At 37.7% G+C, this 16,909-nt stretch overlaps 2 protein-coding genes across 2 annotated transcripts in view; both read right to left on the reverse strand.

Annotated features, from left to right (window-relative positions):
* Positions 1 to 2,636, reverse strand: part of LOC131769423 (uncharacterized skeletal organic matrix protein 5-like) — a 3,879-nt gene extending 1,243 nt beyond the window's left edge. Inside the window, exons 1-3 of the mRNA XM_059085148.2 lie at positions 2,424 to 2,636; positions 2,208 to 2,256; positions 1,181 to 1,313 (exon numbers count right to left, since the gene is read on the reverse strand). Coding sequence (XP_058941131.2) covers positions 1,181 to 1,313; positions 2,208 to 2,256; positions 2,424 to 2,568 — 327 coding nt within the window. The 5' untranslated portion in view covers positions 2,569 to 2,636. The remainder of the gene's footprint in view (positions 1 to 1,180; positions 1,314 to 2,207; positions 2,257 to 2,423) is intronic.
* Positions 2,637 to 10,117: 7,481 nt separating this feature from the next.
* On the reverse strand, positions 10,118 to 15,072 carry LOC131769425 (uncharacterized skeletal organic matrix protein 5-like). Its single transcript, XM_059085150.2, has 5 exons — positions 14,848 to 15,072; positions 14,045 to 14,154; positions 12,971 to 13,013; positions 11,566 to 11,698; positions 10,118 to 10,781 (listed from the first exon to the last, which is right to left on the reverse strand). The coding sequence occupies exons 2-5, from the start codon at positions 14,097 to 14,099 to the stop codon at positions 10,266 to 10,268; spliced, it is 747 nt and encodes a 248-aa protein (XP_058941133.1). The 5' UTR covers positions 14,100 to 14,154; positions 14,848 to 15,072; the 3' UTR covers positions 10,118 to 10,265.
* Positions 15,073 to 16,909: the final 1,837 nt, after the last annotated feature.

Raw genomic sequence — 16,909 nt, forward strand, 5'->3', positions numbered from 1 at the left:
GACTCAGAAATTATGTACTCGACAAAAGTGTACAAAAGCAAAAGATTTAACAGGGACTCGATCCTTGACGTAGAAACGTATTACAAAGAGATAGAGACATTCGAATACTTAAATATTTATTCGTACCAGTGAAACGCCGGTGTCATTCATCAGGCGCAAAGAAAGGATTCGTAAAAGAAGTGCTTCGCCTCCTACGAATAAATTCGTCACACTCCACTTTTAATAAATACGAGAAGCGTTTCAAAATACGCTTAAATATAAAAAGAATAATGAAAGGAAATTTTGGAGAAATGCATCTCTGAATTTTATCCAACCGGGAGAGAAAGGTTACTCAAAAACTTCCATGGAATTAAACTTGCGATGGATTATAAATGGTTCCCCGTTTGACGGTCTTTCAAGTGCCGAGAGGAGCCTTCTGTTTGATTTTCCTGCGAAATGCTGTCTAGCAGGGCTTCAAAGGACTCGCTGTTTGTTTTCTTGCCTTATCCCAAGGCTTTTAGAATTGATCTAACAAACCATATAATATGGTGGCTTTCCATTGTGCAGGACGGCCTCTGTCCATGGCTTCATTTCCACAAACGCGGAATGAAACGACAAAAATATGTAAAAAATAGACGATAGACACTTGACGAAACTAGACGAGGGTGTTAAAAGCCGGTTCTCGATCATGGTTGAATAGTGTTAGTCGAATAATATCACACACACGGTAGATTTTCCTTTTCTGTAAGTACAGATGATAAAATTATTTGGAGTGCAGTTTGTTATTGATAGTACTTATCACGACAAATAGCGAGAGAAATCATGTTACTGCTTTTAATAATGTACATGAAAAAAAACATCACAGAAGTCAAGACAGACGAACTTTCAAAGCGTGCACGCGCTATTTGTAATTTGCACTCCTGTTAAACTTTGCACTCGTGTTACATGAGAATGCATTTGTTTTCAGCCAATTAGAAGCGCAAGTAGATTATTATACAGAAAATACTGAGAATGTTCACTACGCCTGTATTGCATCCTGGTTGAGCAAAGACCTTTAATGTGCTCCATAAAACACTCACTGATTTAAGAGAGACAATGGGAAACAAACAGGAGTGAGAGAAACGAATCAAAGTTTTCATTCGTTACATTCGAAAAACAATGAGTTGGTAGGGTTTTGAAACCTTGAACATGTTTGAAATACCTTTGCACCGTCAGTCTTCATGACCAGTGTCCATCCCCCACCACCGCAGTCTCCAAGCTCCCCGCTCATGGAACAGTACACAGACACATCTTTATCGCCTAGCTTGAGGTCATACGCTTTGTTTGGGCTGGCACTAATAAGAGAGTATCAGTGTGTTATGTTCTTTGAATCCTACGCGGTAGTTCTTTGGAATGCCACGCAACGCAAAAAAGAAGCAGCGCAGCGTGATATCGTAAAGAATACGAGTGGAGAAGTTTTTTTCTTGGCTTGGCGCTATTGCGGTCAATGGGAATACTACTGAGATAAGCAAAATCAGGGTTAATAGGACGGAGACGTCTTAAAATTTCCAGCGGGTGAGGGCTTGTTACGTGTGCAGCCAAACAGGAGCTCAGAGCCCCGCTAGCAGGATATCAGAGAAAAAAACCAACAAATCCAGTCTACTTTATATTCTCTTGAATCACTCACACAATTCCTGGTATCGATTAGGAAAAATATAAATCCCTGGATAAAAACCGGAACTCTCTGAGACATAATAGAGCAGTCAATAGTCAGCGCCAGGCTGGAAGGGGAAAAGAGAAGGGGGGGAATGTCGGAGAGTTAAGGCGGAACACAAGGTTTTTAAAGGGCAACCGAGGGGGGGTGGGGGGTTGTCAGTCTACGCTATCAGAGTATAAAAGGGGGACTGTAGAAATTTAATTGCCAATGAGGGAGGGTCATCAGATAACCACAAAGCCTGAGGAGGCTAAGATAAATTTTGCTAAGACCCCCGTAGGTGATTAATAATTACTAATCCTTAGATGCAACGGAGACAAGACGTGAAATTCTCAACTGGCATAAATTATTTTGCGTTCAAATTTTGCATGCATGTTTTTCTTTTTTCTTTCTTTCTCTTTTTCTTTTTTTATTTTCTAGCTTTTTACAACGTTGTTTTCTTTTGCGCACTTTTCTTGTAAAAGTATTTTCATGATATGTTTGTTTACCATCTACCCTCGCTCAGGCACAAATTTAACGATCGTTCGTTCCTTACCTGTCTTTGTCGTATATTTCTTTGCAGGAACTTGGGGGCGTGACAGGCTCTGCAGGTATGAGATGAGAAAAACTATAAGGTAATCAGTCATAACTGGATAAATGTGGATATTCCAAATTATGTTAACAACAACTTTTGATCCAACCAAAATTCAGAATTGACGGACCGACAAAGCGGTGACCTTAAAAACAAAAGAAACGATCGTCTACATCTTACCTGGTACACAGCAGTCCTGTTTCTTGTTAATCAGGTCCTCAAGATCTGACAACTTGTCCAATATTTGGCTGCAAAGTTTTTTTTTTTTGCCAGCAACAGCGCCAATTGCGAGATAAACCAGAAAGATAAGCGCACAAAGTTTCATCGCTTTCGTCTTCTCACTGCCTTGAATACACTTGATTTCAGCGAGACTCGATGATTAGTGAGGATGTTTTAACAAACGCCAACTTTTAAACACATGAATCGCCGCTGACATTTACTACAATTTCACCGTACTTGAGTTTATACTCAAGCCTTATGATTTGTTACGAGAATTTCTACATTCATCGGACTTATGTTAAGAAGCTATTTTTACCAATTTTCTTTAACCAACTGACCAATAGCAATTCTGATTCAAAATGGTATTCATGCTTTAGACGAAATTCGAATAACCATAGATACTGACGACGCAAGAGCCAAAGTAATTTATCAAATCTTTCAAGCCTAATCGTGATGGCAAACGTGATATATGATGAAGGCCAAAATTAATGCGACACACGAAATTTCCTTTAAGGCGAGCGTTATTCGTACGTAAAGTTATGTAAGTAATTTATTAAATCTTTCAAGCCAAATGATAATGGAAAACGTAATGCGTGTTTAGGGTCAAAATAAATGCGACACGTGAAATTTCCTTTAGGGCGAGCGTTATTCGTACGTAAAGTTATGTAAGTAATTTATTAAATCTTTCAAGCCAAATGATAATCGCAAACGTAATGCGTGTTTAGGGCCAAAATAAATGCGACACGTGAAATTTCCTTTAGGGCGAGCGTTATTGTACGTTAAGTTACGTAAGTAATTCATCAAATCTTTCAAGCCTAATTATGATGGCAAACGTGATGTGTGATTAAGGCCAAAATTAATGCGACACGTGAAATTTCCTTTAAGGCGAGCGTTATTCGTACGTTAAGTTATGAATTAATTCATCAAATCTTTCGAGCCAAGTGATAATAGCAAACGTGATGCGTGTTTAGGGCCGAAATTAATGTGACACGTCAAATTTCCTTTAAGGCGAGCGTTATTGTACGTGAAGCTATGAATCAGCGTTAGGCGTGATTTGCTACCTGAAATATAAGTGACCCGTGAATTTTTACTTTCATTTCGTGAAAATCTTAGCACACGAGTTTCCTTTTTGAATTCGTGAGTGTGAATTTTCTACAATTCGTGCGTGAAACGGACTCAAGATTTTCCAAAATGAGTAATGGCTGTCGGTAAACTAAAGAATTATTACTTTAAGCGTAGGCAAGGTCATTATGATTTTAAAATTCATATGATGACCACCACTTCCGTTAAAAAAAACACTACCCTTGCAATTTTTCTTTATACAAACTCGAAATTTCGTTATTTTTTTTTTAGGAGTTGCAAAGTTTCTTTTTACTGCACTGATTTCGGTTCTTTAGCCTCGGATTCTTTTCCCCAAAGTTCTCGAAGTCTTAGATCTGCTCTTGAAGCTGAGGTTCGACGACTCTCTTTCAGTTTGTTCCTTGCGGAAGTCTTTGTTCAGGACGCCCCTTAGCAATGAGAGAGGAGCTCTTGTATATTTCTGCACACAAGGACCATGTACATCGAACACAAGAAAGAACCGGATATGTAATATTTTACTTCCACGACGAAGAAGCATTTCTTGCTTCAATTTTTTTTTTCAGATTATTTCATTGCCTTATGTAGTAGCGTATGATCACTGTCGTTTGAAAAAAATTGTGATGTGGAAGCTGATGTATCGCAAAAACTAACAGTACGAGTATTTTCTATGTCATTGCAAAATAGACTGTTATAAAACGACAACGGCATCACCAATGACGGGATAAACCAAACCGTTATCCGTGCAAAACTTCATCGCTGCAGTTTCACTGTCTTGAGTGCCTCTTACTTTTAATGAGACTACGTGATAACTGGGGAGGCTACTGAAAACTTCGGCCAAAAGCCAGCCAATGATTTGCCTCATACAAGCCATCACCCGCCTTCGGGCCAGCTTAGCGGATAAAAATTCAGGGGGCTTAACGTCAAGGCTAGTGCCCCGCATGCAGCCTTGAGTTACATCCACTTTTCCGACACCAAAGAAAATAGTTCAGAGAGTGGCAGAGACTTAATGCATAAACAAATTGAAGCGTTTAATCGCTTCTTTCTAAACTTAATTTCGAGACTTTCTAAACGATATTCGCTTGCTCCCTATGACTGTAAATATCGAGAGTCGCTGGCCAGGCTAAAAAAATCGAAAATTCTGACAATTTGCCTGGAAAACCCTTTTAGGGAGATATATTCAAAAAAAATATTTCGAAGTTTGAAAAATCAAATGTGTCCGAGAAAATGGAGAAAAACGAAAACTCGGGTTTTTACCTTTCTACAGCCCTCTTCAGCAATGTCTGCGGATTTTTTATTCTATAGTTTCATATCATTTCCATATCAAAGAGTTTTTTAACCATCTTTCAAAACTCATTAATAATTCATAAGCCCATTAACCTATCAAATGGTAGATAATACATCACATGCAGTGACTTTATATCGATAAACCTCATCCTTATTAGTATGCGGTGTTTTATCAGATATAAAGACACTGCACGTGACTTATGAATATTAATTAATTATCAACACAGAAACTGACACAACAAATGGTGGGAACATATTTAATGTTCTTTCAACAAATTTCACACAGTAAATTTACTTTTGCACCAAATTAATAGTACAGTTGTGAAATACACATCTGGAAAAATTCTCTATTCCATTAGTACAGTAATCTGGTAAAGGCATATTAGACAATACATCATCTGAAACTTCGAATTCAAGATCAGTTGGCAGAAGTGACTTTGATTTGATTTTCTTGCATACTAATTTAATCCCTAATGTTTTTCTCGTATGCTAATTTCTAACGTTCACAAAAGCATAATTGTTATGAACTCTCTTGACACACGCTTTTTCAAGAATGTTTTTGAAGCCGTTCAAAAAACTCGCAGCACGTGTTTTATCGGGTCAAAAACCACTCGGCTACGCCTCGTGGTTTTAAACCCGATAAAGCACTCCTGCTCGTTTTTTAAACATTATTTAACTATCTTGTTTACTTCGTAGCTCTCAAGTACGATTTCTACAACTGATTTGCATCATGCAAATTCTTGACCTTCGCCAGAGTGCGTTGCAAACTCTTTTATTTTGCAGGCACTTTTCTAAATTACCCAGACTTTTTATTCCATATTGTGTTAGTATAAGGACCAAACTTTGTGTCAGCATATAGTTTGACATGATGTCACACATACCAAGACGCGTTTTGAAGGCTTGAAGTTGCTCGATTTTTCGCTTTTTGCAACAAGCGTTTGACAGCACTTCGTTAAAACATCATGTGAATTTTAAAATTAAACCAAAGTTCCTCAAAATGCCATAAATAAAAATCAAATGAATAATAATTTGAAGTAAAAACACCCCCGATTTCTTTCCAAACATCCTCCTTCAGTACTCGCACACTAAAGTTGGTCGATTTTACTGTATTTTTTGCATAATTAATTAAGTAAAAACCCGAGTTTTCGTTTTTCCCCATTTCCTCGGACACATTTGATTTTTCAAATTTTAAAATAATTTTTTGAATATATTTCCCTAAAAGGGTTTTCTAGGCAAATTATCAGAATTTTCGTTTTTTTTAGCCTGGCCAACGATTCTCGATATTTACAGTCACGGCCTCTTAAATATTCGTTGTCAGTCACCATGTAGATTTGATTAAGTATAAGACTCAGTTTCTTATCATGGTTGTCCCTCCTGTTATTACAGACATTATAATACTTATCGTCTTCTCATTCTTTTCCTTTTATCACAAAAAAAACACTTATCATATATTGGTCTCGATAGCTCGTGCAACCGTCTCAGCCAATCAGATGAATAGCCACAACCACTTGCAAATTGGTCACCCGCGTTTTCCCGCGCTTCAGCAGTTTATTTGTTTTTGCTTTGAGCTCTCATTGGCTCCTTGAGATATTTGTCCTCTGGTTGGCCACTTTGATTTCTTTAGTTTTTGGTTTGCATAGGCATAATCATAATCAAGAATATGTTCAACTTTTTTTGTTGTATTTTTGGCAATCCCACCATGTTAAAAGACCTTAAATAATAGATAATTTGCATTTTTTTTTCAATCATTTACAACTTTATCGGTGCAATAGGACACTGCGTTTTGTTTATATCAGATTCTTGTTTGAACCGGTTTGATCGCGTGAATTTTGTTGAAGGATAAGTTTTTTTTCTTCGATTAGAGAAGGAGTCTTTTTTCTAGTGATCTTCCGAGCACGAAGTGATTTATATGATGAAGGAGTAATTTACACGAGTTATCTGAACCACGATTATTACACCCTGTTCGCGACGGGTGATCCCCCCCTCCATTCCACTTGAAAATCCTCCAAACCCTCCTAAGAGTAAAGGGATAACGCTCGAAACGTCAGCTTTGTAATTTTTATACAGAGGCCAATTTTGCGTCCTCAGCTTAGTTGATTACCCTGTTATACTCTCCCACCGACGCAGCACCACAGTTTCTTTAAAAACTCACCCCTCTATCCACATTCTTATGTTTTGTTTAATGTTGCTTGAAATTCTCTTTTATAGCCACACCTTCCTTCTCATGACCCCATGAAAGCTGGGGGGTGTTATATCCTCATCGAGGGGGCGCTTATTCATTAGCAGCTTCACTGTAATTTTGGTATTGGTTATCTCTTTTATGTGGCAAATTTTGTTCAAAATTGGAGCTGTTATCCTCCTTGCCCTCTGTGAAAACCAAAATGTTGTTTACCAGTACTTTGACCTAATGTTTTCTAAAATTTTGCCTCCGTTTCAAACTTACAATGATGTAGAAACTCTAAAAAGTTACTACATTGCTCATATGTAGTATTTGGCAAAGTTGTAAAATTATTTTGAGCAATAATTATTTCAGCTAATTCTTTAACGGAAGAAACTTTTGCATATTCTACAATTTCCTCATGATCGATGTTAGCAGGTGTGATCTGGTCCAAGTGTTCTTCCTCATTCACAGCTTGTACTGGGGGTATCGTCATAAAGTACAAAGTTACACATGAAGGGGCAGCTTCCAACAAAGTATTACAAAGCTTCTCTTGAAATGATTGGGTGAGAAAGCATGGAGGTTTCGAGTCATGAGGCTCATGACAATCCTTAGTTTTTTTTTCCATACTCTGATTTTTGCAGTTTAAGATCTTCCATTGGTACAGCATTTTCTGTAATTATTTTCAGTTTCACCCAAAGGTAAGATACTACGGTGGAAGTCTCCAGCTCATTCCTTCTAATAGTTGCTTCCAAATCGCACAGAGCGATAGCTGTATGGCTACATGCACCATCAGCAATATTAACCCTTACAACCCTCAGAGTGACTAGCATCTAATTTCTCCTTACAATAACTCCCCTGAATCACATATGAAGGCCACAAGAATAAAGGAAATGATCAGCTACAAAAGAAGCTCTTGATCGTGAAACAAATTCTCCTTGTCAGCACCTTAGGAATTGTAAGATTAACAGTATGGAGAATGTGCATACTTATGTTAGGTGCATAACGGGTTAAAAGAAACGAACTGACAGGACACTAGTCTCTTATACCTTAGAAAGTCAGCTCATTCGCACAGAAACCCAGCAAATATGGCAATAAATTGGAAACCATAAGTTTCATTCACTCGTAGAGAAAAGGAAAAAAAACAGCGCACACATGTGACTTACCCCCCCGGCATTGAAAGCATAGTATGCAGAGTAAATGCTTTCAATGTTTATAAGCACATCAAAACCCCAGTAGAAATATTTTCTATCTTCAGTCTTAGACCTGTCAGTTGGTTTTATTTTGAACTAAGAAAATTGCAGTATCCGGTCTGTTCTTCACATCCTCCACATGCCCGCCTACAAATAAGCGAAAATCCTCCAAGTTTTCATACGACCGTAACCAATCTTTATCTCAACCATCTTTTCCAATCAGATAATGGTAACTATCAGGAAACCTATAGTAAAAAACCTGTAGACTGTAGTCTTAAGCGAAAGTGGATGGGCAAGTTCATCCGGACAATGTTATCTTGGAATTAATCAAAAATAGAACAAAATTCTCGAACGCGATTGGTTATTACTAGCCCGATTTAAGCACTAACAGGACAGTGTAAGCGTCTTGCTTGTAACTGGAAAGTGTTATAGGACGATGAACACGTCATGCCTGTGTAAGTGGAAAGAACGCGTCATGTGCATCAACTGTTCGGTAAACAAACCGAATAACTTACAAATTTCTTGCATTTACGAGACCCGTGTGGTGGATTTACCTTGCTTGAATTGTTGTCTACTAGAATTTACCACCAGAAAATTGCATAGTTTTGTGTTGAAAAATCTCAAAATTGTACGATTTAAAAAATTGAAGAACACTTTTAGGACATGTTAACACTTCAAAATCATATTTACCGTTTAACATCGGTATGCATATTCTCCATACTGTTCTCTATACATTTCCAAAGAGGCTGACAAGGAGAATTTGTTTAATAATCAAGAGCTGCTTCAGTTGGTGATCTTCACCTCTATTCTCATGACTTTCACGTTTGATTCAGGGAGGATATAGTAAGGAGAATTTAGATGGTAGTTGTTTCGTTTAATAAATAGGCGTTGCCTCGTGTTGACAGATTTATTCGATGTCAAGAATCGTGATTGACATTAATTCAATAGAGTGATTTAAAAGCGTTAGATTATTATGTTTAAGTCAGTTTTTCAGCAGAATCGAAGTGAGAAAGAAGTTATTTTTGTATCGTTTTTCTGTCTCTAAATCCGCTTACCTGGAGAATCTGCTAACCCGTAAAGTGAGACTGTTGTAACGACCCGCCACAGAAGTAAGTTTATATTGAAGTTTTTTAATTTAGTTACAAGATGAAGACTTGATTTGCGTTTGTTCTAATTGCGAATTATAAATGTATTTCTTTAAGATCGAATAATTATTAAAACTTGGCTTAATATTATACGGTTTGTGGTGGTCATTTGATCTAACCAGTTCCGAGTAAGGAAACAGTAGTCACTCTTAGGGGCTAATAGATTAATGAGGATTACCCAACGTAGCGAAATCTCAGTTGAAGTCAGAAAGCTTGGTTTTGTTTTCAGCCATAATTCGCATCGCGTTTGAGAGTGAATTGTCATCAACTCTAAAACTAATTTCGTCGCTTGAAAGAATTACATGTCCATTTTTTTAAAAAGAGTATTATTTGGCATGTTTTATTTTCAAAGCTCCAAAAGGTCGATCTCAGTCGGGATAGAGCGAGGAAAAAATCTTGCACATTTTTAAAATCACGGCTAAACTCAACGGGGACATGACAGGACGGATAATGCATGCACTGTAAGTACCTCCCGTTGTTCCATACAAAGCCTTAGAAAAGTTTTCTAAGGCTTTGTATGGGACAACGGGAAGGTACTTACAGTGCATGCGTTTTCCGTCCTGTCATGTTTCAGCCAAAGTGAAATTGCACACGTCATGTGATAGACGCACGGCCGTGCAATACATAAGGATTTTTATCATGGTAGTTCCTCAGGAAATAGGAGCTAATAACGATTATCACAAATTGCGTTTCTAGCCAAACAGCGTGTTGATAAAATAAGGAGAAGTAAATTTTTGGCTGATTCTGGGAGTAAAAGTGATAAAATTTCAGAGAAATGCATCTCAAGAGACGTGATTTAGATTCATTAACCCAATTTTATTGTTCTTTCGCGTAAGTGCAAAAGCAAAAACCTACATTTAAAATCCCCATTACTGAAATTAGAGCATGATCATCGCTTTACGTCGCATGCAACTTTTTCCTTAAGCAGAGCAGTTTAGCTTCTTTACTGAACAAAGATGTAGCCGAAAGCCTTGATATTTTTGTCTCCGTTGTCCGCACTCCACGAGGCTCCGTTTCCACAGGCGTTTTCGAATCCTGACCCTCCTCCACCAAATCCGATTCTGGAATCAGGGAAGTTGCAATCGTTTTCTTGATTAGCGATGATTCCAATTCGAACTCTCGAGGTACGGTGCATAGTTCCTTGCGAGTTGAACCCTTCTTTGTTACATTTAAGCTGCAGAGAGGCATCGGGACCAATCAGCGTCTTCCATTCATCCCGACCCAGCGAAGTAGGACGGTATTCACCATCAGCAATGAGGTCATGCAGTGAGGCTGCTGCCTTATCCACTTGCAAGAACCTGGTTACTCCATTGACCTTCATACCGAGACAGATCTTGGTGAAGGAAGTGCTCCAGTAGGTTGGTAACTGGGTCTCCAAGTGATCCAACCCAGTGTCTCCATTTTGGGGAGAGAATGAAGACCTGTCATACCACCTGTTTGAACCATACCAGAACGTGTTCTGCAAGATGAAGCAATTTCCAAGTTAGAAACGAAAATAATTCGGAATTGAATTGTTACTGCTTCCCTTTGCTTTCTGAGTGCTCCATCAAACTTACGCCAGTCCCTCAACTGGTAGGATGTTATAAAAAAAAGCAATTTTCAATTGAAAGTAAGGCGGGATTGCATTGCATTGTACTCTCTCAACCAATCAGATGTAACACTAGCACGAATCACGACTTGGTCGCCCTCGTTTTCCCGCGCTTTGGATGGTTTGCTTGTTTTCAATTTGAGTTCTCATTAATTGGCTCTCTAAGGTATTTTCCTTTCCCCTGATTGGCGTTTGTAAATACTTTGGTTTTGGTTGTCAATCTTAAAGCGCTCTAGAGTTAGTCTTGACTTAATCACTCGAGCCTTCCTGCTCTTTGAACAGTTTCCTTTTTTTTGTTTTTTTTTTTGTTTTTAATTGTCTTAAAATTGTGATTACTTTGCATAATCAATGAAAAAGGGTGCTAGAGATACATGTCACTCTCGTCTCAAAGTTCAAAAAAGGCTGAGTCATGGAGTGAAGAAAATTTCGGAGGACATTCCTCTTGAAGGATGACCATATTCCAATATCTTTTATGTTTTGAGAGTAGGAAAACATTTTGAGAAACTAAAATATATCTAGGATCGCTCAATGTAATCTCAAGATTACTTTACAACAAACAGGAGTGGGCGAAATAAGAAACGAGTTAGTTTTCATTCAGAAAACTCAAAGAACAGAAGTCCATTGAATTGGTAGAGCTACGGAATCTCAAACATGCCTTTTCACCATCAATCTTCATGACCAGCGTCCATCCGCCATCTCCGCATTCTCCGAGCTCCCCACTCATGGAACAGTACACCGGCAGATCTCCATTGTCTAACCTGAGGGTGTATGCCTTGTTGGAGCTGGCGCTGGGGAAAGAGTTGACTCTTACATTAATTTCTTGGACGGTCACGCAACGCAAAAATGAAGTAGAACTACGTGAAATGGCATTGAAAAACACACGCACACATTTTTATTTTTATTTTCATACATATTTGCAAGATATTCCTTTGACCCGCAGATAGCAAATGCTAATCGAGAACGGGTCAATTTATTTTTCTTTCTTAACTAACTTAATTTGATTACACTGGAAATAAAACGGAAATGAAGAAATACAACATAAAAAGCCAAATGATACACAAGAAAAGAAAAAAGGAAAATGACAGATGTTCATTGTAGAGGAGAATAAGTCCTAGAGTTTTTAAGTTTTTTTGCACGAAAAATATTGTAGAACTGGTTCAATTTGGTTCAATTTGGTTCAATTTTGCTGTGTTTGAATTTTAGCACTATCTCATCAGGCCTCATATAAGAATCTTCATTATCTAGAATATTGAGAAGAGCTCTTTTTGTTTCTTTTTTTGAAAGATTTTCTTTGAAAAGTTTTTATATTCACTAGGTATCTCATTCCAGACTTTGACACCAACACGCGAAAAGGCCTTTCTTTGCATTTTAAGCCTGGACTACCCAACGTTTAAGAGTTGTGACGTTGATGAGCGAGTAGTATATGTATAGATGTTTGAAGTTCTCGTGAAAAGTTTTATGATGTTAGAAGGTGCACCGTCGTTATGAACATCGAGCATTAATTCACAAACTGCTTCATAATATAAGAAGGTAATAGGCAGAATTTTTGCATTTACATATAAGAAAGGCTGCTGAGAAGTCATGGTTTAGTACTATCACTGTATGTCAATGAAAATACTAAAGACGTCTTCATTTTTTCAACAAGTAGAGGCTTGTTACATGGCTATGTAGGTATTCGAAATGGGTACTTGATGTGTATCTTAACGGGATATCAGATCCGCTCCGTTAATATAAGGAACCAACGCAGTTCATTTTCTCTTGAATCCCTCCCTAAAATTCCTATAGTATCGGTCAGCAATGGAGGCCACACCTTCCACCTCTAGATAAAAACTGACTCCCTGGGATTTCAATTTTATAAGTTTTTTTTCCACTCTTTCTTAGAGGAAAAACTATTGAATATCTTATACGGATGTGTTTTTTTTTTCCTTTCCTTAGGCACAATCCTGTAGCAGTGTCGTGGAAGTTAATACATGACTTCTTTCCCTTTTCTCTGCGCTTCTTGCTTTGACTAGTTTTCTTGCAAAAAATTTTCTGTGTGATTGTGATTGTTCGTTCCTTACCTGTTCTGGTCGTATATTTCTTTACAGGAACGTGGCTGGTGCCCTGAAGAGATCATAAGAACAAGTTGTGATGCTAATCGTCAGAGGTAAATCCAGGCTTCACATTACGTTTCCCGATTATTGTTTACATGTGGTTTTCCTATCGCTCTGACGAAGGGCTAACGCTCGAAACGTCAGCTTTTAAACTCTAAGGGACCTTAAGCAAACCACGACGATGACGGCAACGAGGACGTGGAAAAACAAAAGATCTAATCGGCAGAACAATAGCTCAGCACGTGCGTTTTAGTACTTTGTACATTTCTTGGCCGTCCTATGTAACAACGTGAAATCACCACAATTTGCGTCGTCTGCGAACCGAAACCGCGACGGCAAATTGTTTAATTTCCACTTGGAACTCAACGCTTCTTTTTCCTCTACGTTATGCTGAAGTTGAGGTGTGGCACCGTATGAGACGGTAAACAAATGCAGCCATTTTTTAAATTCTAATTTAAGGCAGAAATTTATTTTTTTAATCGAAGTCTTCCTTGACATTGCCGTCCTGACTGCTTAAGGTCCCTAATACTAAATTATCCTGTTATACTCTCCCACCGACGCAGCACCACAGTTTCACCATCGTTTTGTCCTGAAAAAAGTTTCATGACCCTAGAGTTCGGTTTGAGCCAACGAACGAACGAAGTTCCTTTTAGTGCTTTTATTTTTGAATGATTGGCTTACAATAACGGAGGCTCTGGAAAAAGCAATTTAGAGTAAAAATCATCGAAAATAATTTCGAATGACGTTTCGATAACTCGTTCATCATTTTCAAATTCTAGAATTCAGACTACTGTGAACTGTGAGATACTTAGAATGCGTGTGAAATTTGAATCCGTTCTGAATTTACGAAATGGCTCAACGATAAATTTTCATGTAATTGAAATTGAAAACCGTGAGACAAATTTAAGGCACCTAGGGAAATGCAGAAACAGATGAAACGATTTTTCTCAGTGAACCTTACTCGGTGCTCAGCAGGATCAAGTCCTCAATATCTGACTACTTGTCCGTTTTTTTGTTTGAAAATTTCTTTCTCTGGCTTACCTGCAGCGGCGCCAATGGCGAGATAAACCACAAAGATGAGTGCACAAAAATCCATAGTTGTCTTTTCACTGTCTTAGGTACCTCCTGACTTCAGTGAGCCCCGATGATATCTGAGGAAGGTAAACCCCATTTTGTCAGTTATGACTTTCGCAACAACTTCTTCTTACTTGAGCTCATACTTTAGCCTTATTCTTTGCTGAAAGAATTTCTATCTTCGTCATACCTATCTTAAAAGGATGTTTGTAGCACTTTTCTGCAACCATCTGACCAATAAAAATTCTGCTTAATATTGACATTCGTGCTTCAGACGTATTATAAATTGTCCTTCTCACAGTTTAATTATCTCCTTGTTCCCGTTTTGGGTCAATACCCTCACAACCACTCTTAGAAGAGACTCTCTATTTAAAAACAGCATAAAGTTTCAAAGAGCAGCAACGTGTACAGTTTGCCGTGTTACAAGAGATTATTCTAACAGCAACTTTTTAAAACTGTACAGCACTTTTTCTGCAAAACTCCGTGAAGGTTTCCATAACTCGGACAATCAACTTTCAACTTGCACGTAATCTTTTCTCGCGCCATGAACATTTCATATTTCTACCTGCTTAGTAACTTCTGTCTCAGTCGTTTTTCAAAATAAAGCATAGAGCTAAGCTATACTCTCCAAACGCTAACTCTAAGAAGTGGAAATCTAGCATCCTACTTTGACATGCTAAAAGTAACACTACGACCTTCGCACTTTTATATTGCAACATGTAACGTTATTAAAAAAAACAAACAAACAAACAAACAAAGACATCCCTTACCTAGTGAAGTTATCTTGTTCAGTTTGAGAAGTGGTCTGCCTCAAAATGCAAAAGTCCCAATACTTGATGCATCTTATATACACTTTAGATCAATCAAAAAATGTTTTGCGCAAACTCGCCAAATACTCTACGTGATCAGGGTGATAACATGTTATTCATTAGAGCATAAGTTTCTTCTATCTTTTGTCTATCAGCTGCATGCCTCCTTAGTAATTAGTCGGCAATCCTTTTCTCAACAAATTAGACAGAATTTTCTTAAATTCATCTCCAAAAGTTACATCAAAGTCCTCCTCCCCCCAACAATATTGCAATACATTTTTGACCATTAGACTAACCCCAGGAGTGTTGCAACTCATTGTACTCTACCGGATCAGAGTCATAATGATACATTATTAAACCGAGCATAAGTTAAAACATGACTGATTTGACTTGAACAATGGAAAAAGTTGTAATGACGCCTAATTAAGAACTTCAAATAAACCGAAATTATTCCTCCTATTAGAGTCATCACTTTGTTTTTAACAATCGATTATACAAACAAGGTAAACGTAATTATTCTTATTTCTCTTGTCTTACGGTTGACACGCCTCTCCTTAGTAAATGGTCGACAAACCTCTACTCAACTAAGTAGACAGGAATCTCCAAATTTAACTCTGATAAGAGGGTTCCATGCACTTTTTACGTGAAGCGTGATTGGGCGTTTTTTTCTGTCGTGAATTGTGATTTGATTATTTTTTTAATCGTGAATCATGCCTAAGATAATAAGATCTTTTCCTTTCTACGTGAACGAGTGACCCCTGAACTTAGAACTGAATTACAATTGATTCGAGAACCATTTCGTTTTGCTTGATGAATTCCTGGCTATTTTTAAATTGTTTTGAAAATGTATGTATTGTTCTTCGAACAGCTGTGGTTGGGTTTTGACCAGGGTTTTGACAGGACTTCAGATGAAGGACTTCAAATGGTCGATAAAACCATTGAACAAATGAGATAAGACATCATGTCATTTTTTGTCACGCGCGACCGGTCAAGACTGAAATAAGTCAATTATTTATTCAAATTGACTGCCTTGAATTTCGCGTGAACGTGAAAGGGTTTTAGATATTATTTGCGATACGTGAAAAGGCCAAATATTTTTACGTGACTGAGTTTTACAAAGGAGCATAAAGGAGCATAGAGGACCTTCTTGTAAGTTACATGAAAAGTCCCCCTCTCCTTCTCCCTTCCCCCGCCAAAGAATGTTGCAATACATTTTTGTCCAGTTTGCCAACCCCAGGAATTGCGTCATTCATTGCAACCTACGTGATCAGAGTGACACCAATTAATATATCTTTCATAACTGATTTTTACCTGTGTAATTAAAAAAATTATCATAATGGCCAATTTGACTTTCAAACAATAATAATTCCTTCTATCACAACAAGCACAAGTTTCCTTTCTCTAATTTCCGTTTTCTTATTATCTTGAAATTCAATGAAAAATTCGTAAACTCATTTCAGAGGGGACATATAAAACGACTCATGCATTTACTGTGAATTTTGAACTTTGTTTTGCGGCAAGTTTTCCTATCACCGTGAGAGGGTGCGTACAAGTTGCCACTTTGTCTCGCAATTCCGTTGTTTTTTTCACCATGAGTTGGAAATACGGGAGCACTGGTATTACCCTTAAAATTACTTATGAATTGTTGTATCCGGACTCGCACGGCGTGCTCCTAAATATTTGAAATATCCACAGTGATACTCCGCACCAAAACTTTTCTTAAGACATACATCTTGTAAAATTGCATTAGGGTTGTTTTTCTGCGTAATTTTTTTGTGGGAATTATTTCATTAGTATTTAACCTGCTGGTTTGATCACAGCAGTGTTTGGCCACATACGAATGGATGGAAAAGTTTTAAGAAAAATTAATACTGATTCCCGTTTAGAACGCGACAGCAAACTTTGCCTTTCGCCGCGCTTTGAATCTTTGTAAGAAACATGTTTTATCACTCCATTTTCTAATTTAATCACCACAAGAAGTCGTATATGAAAGCATTGAATATTTAAAAAGTGATAATGTTTA

This window comes from Pocillopora verrucosa, chromosome 11 (genome assembly GCF_036669915.1).
Source record: "Pocillopora verrucosa isolate sample1 chromosome 11, ASM3666991v2, whole genome shotgun sequence".
Lineage (NCBI taxonomy): Eukaryota > Metazoa > Cnidaria > Anthozoa > Scleractinia > Pocilloporidae > Pocillopora > Pocillopora verrucosa.

Coding starts and splice junctions, on each gene's coding strand:
- LOC131769425 (XM_059085150.2), bottom strand. CDS start 14,099: ATGGATTTTTGTGCACTCATCTTTGTGGTTTATCTCGCCATTGGCGCC. Junction 13,014..14,044: donor CGCCATTGGCGCCGCTGCAG/GTAAGCCAGAGA, acceptor TGATCTCTTCAG/GGCACCAGCCACGTTCCTGT. Junction 11,699..12,970: donor GAAATATACGACCAGAACAG/GTAAGGAACGAA, acceptor CTCTTTCCCCAG/CGCCAGCTCCAACAAGGCAT.